The sequence below is a fragment of the Polyodon spathula genome, chromosome 7 (assembly GCF_017654505.1).
Source record: "Polyodon spathula isolate WHYD16114869_AA chromosome 7, ASM1765450v1, whole genome shotgun sequence".
Classification (NCBI taxonomy): domain Eukaryota; kingdom Metazoa; phylum Chordata; class Actinopteri; order Acipenseriformes; family Polyodontidae; genus Polyodon; species Polyodon spathula.
Genome location: NC_054540.1, coordinates 6,922,440 through 6,931,120, shown reverse-complemented (window position 1 = coordinate 6,931,120; position 8,681 = coordinate 6,922,440). Strand labels below are relative to the sequence as shown.

The following is an 8,681-nucleotide window of genomic DNA, read 5'->3' as shown; positions in this document are numbered from 1 at the left end:
GTGTTTTCTTCACTAATCATGATCTGGTAAAACCATCAGAGCCAGAAATTAAGTCTGTCTTATTAGTGAACGAATGACCACTGAAATAGTAGCAATACAGTACGTCTTGTTTCTAAAAATTTGCAAAGACTGCAAAATTTGGGTAGAGGGTAAGCGGGCTGCAGGTATAATTATAACAGTGAGCGAGGAGCAGAGTATTACAGTATCCCAGCTAACATTAGCAGATAACCTGAACATTATACAACACAAGGGTAATGCATTGTTTTTTCTATTGTTTCGTTCCCATGACATTCTGAACACGTTATTAGCTCAATCCGACAAGACATGCAGAAGTCTTATCAAGGCTGTAGGGAAGTCTTAGACTTTGTACCACTGGGAACCTGTTAAACAGACCACCCAAGCGACCTGCATTTCATGACTGTCATTGCACATCTCACAAAATAAAATGTATATGTAAAATCACTGTCTGGGTGAAGTAGAAAAATGGAAGTTTGCCATTATCAGCATATGATTGTATGTACAGGCAATTAATTGGTGGGTTCATAATTCAAGTTGCAAATTATATAATTTTAAATTAACCAATGTTTTTGTATTATTTTCCTTTAATTGATTTGAAATGTAATTAATAATTTAGGTTAGATTAATCTGTCCAAAATGTTATTGAGGAAGAGGGATTTTCTTGTTGTGTGGTGGATTCAACAACTTGCAAATGGTACCTTTTTTTGATAATAGTTACAATGTACTTAGTGTGTACATTTTTTGCATGATATTCTTAACCCTAAACCTAACCCTACCCTAACTTTTAACCTAATCCTAACCCTAACTCCTTTCTGATACAATTGTGTACTTGCATATACCGTGCAAATAGATTTACATGTAAACTACATAGTAACTATGCATAATAACATTGCAATTATGTGTAAGTGCACATGTAGTTAATGCCGGGTGTTTTCATTGCTATTGGATGAAAGGCACAGACTTTATAAAGGGGACGGGAGGAATCACCTGTAAATAATGGCCATCTGCGTTCAAGGTCTATGCTTAGATTATCCTTTGAGTTTCTGTTATGCGCAGGTCTGACTGCATATAAAAGTGGTGCTATTACAGCTGGACGTCCTTTAACTGATCCTCAAACTGGCACGCAAGGCCTTCTATAATCCCAACAAGTTATCTGAGAACAACCTATCCCACCCCCAGTTGCTTTACAATATCTAAACCTGTGCTGGAGTCCTGATGTCTTCAACTGCTTGTCATCGAGGGTAAATTTAACCCTACACACGCAAGCGGGTTGTAATAACCGTACTGGACAGGTGGACAGGTCTATATATATATATATATATATATATATATATATATATATATATATATATATATATATATATATATATATAACGGGAGCTTTGTCGTTTGACTCTACCTTGCCTCTATATACTTTTTGCATTCATGGGTTTTGAAATCCAAACAAACCTAGCCAGGAATAAGGACAGGTGTGGTGTTGTTTTGTGTATGTGTTAAAACATGGTACCCCATGGACTGTGCATGCCGGGGCATGAGCAAATGATTTTAGCTCAGAAAATAAGGAAAAGCATATCTGAATGGGGTACGAGTTTCACAATTCAGCGCATTTATGTGACTTTAACTGATGAGCAACAACTTGGGTTATCTAAAATTGTAAGTATATATGATTTTGTGGGTGATCTACATTTTGTCCTGTTCTCAGTGATTTGTGCAGTCGTCAATCACAGTACTTCCGAATCAATGTACCCTAATTAGAGCCTTATATGGCTGGAGATCTAATTTTAAAAGGTGTCAATGTAACTTTTTAAATTATTACCACAAGAGATGTGCATTTTAAATGCAATATGCCTCAAATTTTAAATAATGGTAATTGCCTTTTATCTATTCATGGCACGCTCTTTTTATTCCAACGAGGAGACTCCCTCAGCCTATTTCTTGCAAACAGACGTAGTAGCGTAGTTCCCAGCAATTCTCAAGTGGAGTCCATTCCACAAGGGGGTTTGTTTGTTTGTTTGATCATAGTATACTGTCGTTGTGCAAACATTTTATTATTCTGTATATTTTTCCTTTTTTGTTACGCATTTCATGCATCAATATTAGCACTGTACTCTTGAACAATTACAATAATTCTCACAACTGATACTATCTCTGGCTTTATGGCATATATTATGAATGTGTGTATGCGTATTTTGGACTGCAGTGAAGTTCAACGAGCGGTCAACATGCTGATTAGGCTTCATAAAGTGAAGGCTCCTGAAAGAGTCAAGAAGGAGGATAATTGATTTGGCATGAAATTTCAATGACTCGCCTTGTTTATGATATAATCACTTTTATGACATAATCTCATGTGAGGGGAGTCAGGAAATATCACCACTGGACTTCCCTGATGAAACACAAATGACAGTGTTATATCATTAGAGCCAGGATCAACTGTACATATTGTAACAGCGGGTCCTGAGGTGGGCTGGTGAGATGGGCGGGGCCAGTGTGCTGACTACTTGTTAACAACCCGGAAGAGCGCACCCCGCAGGTCGGGGCGTGGTCAACGCGCTGGAGTGAACGGGAGAACTCAGCCCGTACTTTTCTATCCAGCGAGGTTACCTGCACTCAGGCTGGGGCCCCGCCACCTTTCATCTAGAGTGTTCCAATCCCCAGACTGAGGCACCTGGGCTTGGGGGACTTCCATACAGCTGTCATTCTGGAACCTTCCAGCAGGGTGAGGTGTCCGTTCTGGATTGGTTGGAATGGGCACTGCCTCCCTCCAACTGTCCTATAAAAGGAGCTGACAGCTGGATCGTGGGGTCCTACTGAGAAAAGGAGAACAGGGTGAAGAGAGAAAGAGCTAAAGAGAGAAAAAGCTAAAGAGAAGAGAAAGAGCTAAAGAGAAGAGAAAGCCGATTAAGGCTAAATCAAATAAAAAGTTTAGCCTTGAAACCTTGTGTCGCGTCCTTCTTGACAACCGCCACAATATTAACGTTGCTTACATCTACATGCTGACATTCCTATATAGAGTGAATAGGTATATTATAAACACTATTTTTTTCTCCAAACTTTATTATCTAGTGTGGCAGAGTAGGGGGAGAAAAGATGTAGTCCAGGCATTGATGCTTGACTACATCCCCCAGAATGCCGTGGAGTTGGCATTTGCCAGGATGGGAAACACCTGACTTTACAAGTTAATTAGGGACACACCATATATAAAGCAGGTCGAATGTTTTAGAGGGGTCTGTGTGAAGGCTGGGACCTGTGTGGATCCAGTCTGGGTACAACCTTTGTGGGCAAAAGGTACCGTGTGTGTTTAGGAATGTTTTTGTTACTGGCAAATGGCTTAGCCATCCAGTGTATTAGTTTAAACCCTTAAAAGTTTAGTTAGCGCGCCAACTTGGAGTTAGGCTTTTGTTTTGTTCATTTGTGTTTGTTAGTAAAAGTGCATGAAAGTGCTAAACATGCAGTTCTGGTGTCTGAGTGAAATATTTCAAGAGCGCAGATCAGCCTTGGCAGGGCTTTACCACACTAGCTAAAGCCAACATAACATATCCAATATCGAGTCCTTGGTATACAGTACACCCAGGCAGAATGCATATACATCTCATTTAATACAATTATTATATATTCTATCCATCAGTTTAAATGAGGGAATACAATCATAATATAGATTCCACAAGCTTAAATCTGCAAATTGTATTAACGTAATGTTAAAATCTGTAGCAATTTATGAAAACAACTAATGGTTCTAAAATGTATATATTTAAAGCAAACATACATCAGTAGCCTATGCAACATTTTCTTGCTTCACATTGTACTGTAGGCTATACCGCTATCAGTGTATATATTGGAAAACAAAATAAAAAGAACTAGTACATAAACTGACACATGCATTAAAAGACTTACAAAAATACAAAAGTACCACTTTTTGACAGTGGACAATTTTCTGACCTTGCACAGGTCACATTTTGGTGTGCCTACCACATTCTGACAATGAATTACATTCTGACAATGATCCACTTTCTGGCCCTACACCTGTATAATTCTTCTACTTTTTCAACTGCATAAGCTGCTCAGCGCCTGATACTAATAAATGCAGATTCTAGTCGCCTTTTGGATTACAATACAGCCCACCATAAAAAGTCACGTCCTATAAGTGGAGTTTGCCTGATGCCACATATGCAAAGTTTCTAACCCGCATTTGTCGGTGGAAATCGATGTCTTGTCTATGACAGAATGCCAGGTACCAATGAGTATTGTCCCGCCCCACACGCACCCCCTATTTTTCTGTACTCTCTCTGCCTACAAATCTCGTGAATCTCGTGGAGTATTAAACAAATTGCAGTACTGTAGCGACAACCCAGTGTTCAATGATGACATCCTAGGTAGACTGCAGTATTAAAATTGTAGACTGCACTACTACTACTACTAATAATAATAATAATAATATGGACGTGGGCATTGACTATGAAATTGTTCCTAAATCAAGAAGAACCGTCTCGTCTCCTGCGCACTGAGGAAACTAAGTTTTACTTTATAACAGGTGCGATAACGTCTCTCTCTCTGTGTGTGTGTGTGTGTGTGTGTGTGTGTGTGTGTGTACAACGAATACCGGAATTAACCCCCCACCTCCAAAACAAACAAACAAACAAACAAAAATGCTATTTATCTTACACTTAACAGCAGTGAAAAGGCAGTTGCTTTGCAGTGGGCTGAAATAAGAGCTATGTGCCTTGGTCACTGCGGTGTTTTGGCTTGCAGAAGTATAAGTAAAGAGCATCCCTCCTTTTTTTTTTTGCCAGCATGGCTGCATAACCCGAGATGCTCGTAATGCAAAACTAGAAGACAATTTGGAATACATCAGTAACCCGCCCTAATCAGACATAACTATTACAATATTTTTCATAATTTAATTGCAATTCCCCCAACCCCACCCCATGGGTACAGAGGCATAGGTGATCACAGGATACCGCTATCCATGTAAACCTGTGCTGTAAAATGTTACAGCACCGTTGCCTTCTGCTATGCCATGTTGTCTTTATATATGAGGTGTAGAAGAAGGCATATGTTACTAGGTCTGTTAGTACAGCCTTCTGCATTGCGTCTAACCCCCCCCCCTAACCCCCCACCCCCCCCCCCCCCCCCCCCACACCCACCCCCCACACCCACCCCCATCTCTCTCGAAATCATGCACTAGGTTTTAACATTACAACGGCGTTTTGTTTGCTTTCCATTGTGTTTCTGTCTTTCTTTTCTTCACACTTGACCTACAGCTCATGTGGTGCTGCTGTTCCTGGGGACGCACGTATCGTATCAATCTGCAACAAACAGGAAAAAAAGGATCTCCAATTTCTGCTGATACTGCAACGTCAACAAACAGCTAGAGTTCGCTTATTGCCCCTTAATGTATTCAGCCTCCCCATTCGCACCATCATCATTTATCCTGCTGTTTAAGGACATAAAGCTACAATAGTGCAGCTGGTCTGCAGTCAATAGATCCTCTGGAATTGTTTCTTTTATTTCTTTCTTCTCGCTGAATATGCTTTCCTATGGCTTGGACAGAGACACGACCCTACAGTTTTTTTTTTTTTTTTTTTTTACCAGTTTTAAGAAGGATTGGGCGCACCGATCAACGTTAGAAACTAAAGACATGTAAATTCCGTCGATGTATACTCACACAATATAGTCTATTAATATTTCAGTAGACCTCATGGACAACGGATTGTAACGTGATAGCCATATAAAAACAGCGCTCGGAGGGTAAAGTTATAGCTTTGGATTTCGGTGCTAGCCGAGTGGACACATTCCTCCACAGACTGACCGCAGGTAAGGGCCATTTAAAAAAAAAATAATAATAAAAAAAATAAACAGTTTTGCTGTACAATTCTGCAGATAACACTCGCTCCCCTAGAGCTCTACTGCTACTCCCGAGCCTCCAACGATGAAGCAGCTATTTGACTAAATGGAAATCTTTGCGTGTGCAGAATTTGTGTAAAGGGAGTGTGGGTGGGCTATTGAAACTGCATGCAGTGTAGGCAGAAAAAAAAACACCGCTCTTTTCTGTAGAATGTTGTGTTTTGTACTCGTATTTTTAAATATTTTCTTTTCTGGCATTTTGTATTCTGCAGCATCCAACTACTGTACTGATTGAGCTCTGGCCACCCTACATCGACAAGCATAAAAAAGAAGCAGTGGAAATTGCTGAGCTGACAAAGATCTCTTATCTTCGATCCATTTTTTTCCTCAAACTGTGACAACAGCAGCAGTATGGTAATGGGCGAGTCAAGGAGAAAGGGTGAGGCACTCACTAGCAAAGCAAACTAGCCCTGAGCCAGGGTGGATTGGGGGGGTGCGGGGGGTGGGGTGAAATAAAAAACAAAACAAAAACAAACAAAACAAAACAAAAACTGGAATACATAAACCCTATTTAGCTCAGCTAAACACAATTCTGCAGTGTTACCAATTTAACAACAGAGATGACAGTGGTAGCAGGTGATAACATGGATGAGACGTCAGCCTTGCCCGGGCACCCTCAAGACAGCTATCAACATTCTGACCTCGATGACCACGAGTGCTGCGAGAGAGTGGTCATCAACATAGCCGGGCTGCGTTTTGAAACTCAGCTTAAGACGCTAGCCCAGTTCCCCAACACATTACTGGGCAACCCCAAGAAAAGAATGCAGTATTTTGATCCCCTGAGAAATGAGTATTTCTTTGACAGAAACCGTCCCAGTTTCGACGCTATCCTCTACTATTACCAATCGGGAGGACGACTGAGAAGGCCTGTGAATCTACCTTTGGATATGTTTACAGAAGAGATCAAGTTTTACGAGCTCGGTGAGGAGGCAATGGAAAAATTTCGCGAGGATGAGGGTTTTGTCAAAGAGGAAGAGCGCCCTTTGCCGGAGAAAGAATTCCAACGACAAATCTGGCTTTTGTTTGAACACCCTGAAAGCTCAGGTCCAGCTAGGGGAATCGCTATAGTATCTGTTATGGTAATTCTGATTTCAATCGTCATATTCTGTTTGGAAACTCTACCTGAACTAAAAGAAGACCCTGCGGGCAGGATACACACTGTGGGGAATATGACCTACTATTACAAACCAAATATCTTTACCGACCCTTTCTTCATCGTGGAGACGCTCTGCATAATCTGGTTCTCTTTTGAGTTGATTGTCAGGTTTTTCGCTTGCCCCAGCAAAGCAGAATTCTTTAAGGACATTATGAACTTTATTGACATCGTGGCCATTATCCCCTATTTCATCACGCTGGGCACTGAGCTGGCAGAAGAAGAGGATGGAAAAGAACAGAAGGGAGAGCAGGCAACATCGCTGGCCATCCTCAGGGTTATTCGTCTGGTCAGGGTTTTCCGAATCTTTAAGCTGTCTAGACACTCCAAGGGGCTGCAGATTTTGGGACAGACCCTCAAAGCCAGTATGCGAGAACTGGGGCTGTTGATTTTCTTCCTTTTCATTGGTGTTATCCTGTTCTCCAGCGCAGTGTACTTTGCTGAAGCCGAGGAGAAAGAGTCTTACTTTTCCAGCATCCCAGAAGCATTCTGGTGGGCTGTGGTTTCCATGACCACTGTTGGCTATGGGGACATGTATCCAGTAACTATTGGGGGTAAAATCGTGGGATCATTGTGTGCCATTGCTGGAGTGTTGACGATTGCTTTACCTGTACCTGTGATCGTATCCAACTTTAATTACTTCTATCACAGAGAGACTGAAGGGGTAGAGCAGGCTCAGTTACTGCGTGTTAGTACCCCCAACTTAGCTTCTGACAGTAATTCAAGTCGTCGCAGTTCATCCGCCATCAGCAAGTCTGAGTATATGGAAATTGAGGAGGACATGAACAACAGTATAGACAATTTAAGAGATGCAAATCTCAGAACTGGCAACTGCACTGTAGCCAACCAAAACTGTGTTAATAAAAACAAGCTGCTGACTGATGTTTAACAAAACAATCAAAAGAAAAAGCACTCACAGCTGGGGAGTCAAGTGACATTGTCACTCTTTGTAGATACTGTACTCATCTTTGAATGCTTCATTTACCTCGTCAATGCATTGTTGAAATGCGATTGTTATGGTCAGTGATTAAAAAAAAAAAAACACACAAAAAAAACCCAAAAAACTAAAACAAACAAAAAACAAGCTTTCAGGATACATGAAAGATTAATATTTACATTTATTTTTAAATGGGATACTTCAAGTAAGCAAAGGATACATCTTTTAACTAGGGTTATTATAAGATGTTGTACAACTCTTAACAGGGACTTCCATTTATTTACTTGACAAACTTGATTATCATTTTTCTTAAAGAAAGAAAAAAAAAAGTTATGCATGGATTACAGTACATTTCAGCAAAGTTTCACAGTGCATCCTAGAATGTGCATCAGATTTTTCAGTTCTGCTGGAACATGCAAGCATCTGCAGTTATCAATCTACTAAGTATGCCCTTGTGATAGGTCACGTAATTACTTGAGATCTACAAACCAGCAAAGCACCTTATTATAAAAATTTTTAAAAAAACCTGACCGGTCTCTTGCTGCAGATCTATGATGTAAGAACTACCAGTCTTCAACTCAAGACATCTGCAATGCTGCTATTTTTCTGCGGATCTTGTAACTCAAATCTTACACAATGGGTAGGCCTACCATAAGGTGCCCGTTTAGATGC

The 8,681-nt window shown here is 40.6% G+C and overlaps 1 protein-coding gene across 1 annotated transcript; it reads left to right on the top strand.

The window, feature by feature from the left end:
- Nucleotides 1-6,336: 6,336 nt before the first annotated feature.
- LOC121318068 (potassium voltage-gated channel subfamily A member 1) lies at nucleotides 6,337-7,974 on the top strand. Its single transcript, XM_041254321.1, has one exon. The coding sequence runs from the start codon at nucleotides 6,480-6,482 to the stop codon at nucleotides 7,959-7,961; it is 1,482 nt and encodes a 493-aa protein (XP_041110255.1). The 5' UTR covers nucleotides 6,337-6,479; the 3' UTR covers nucleotides 7,962-7,974.
- Nucleotides 7,975-8,681: the final 707 nt, after the last annotated feature.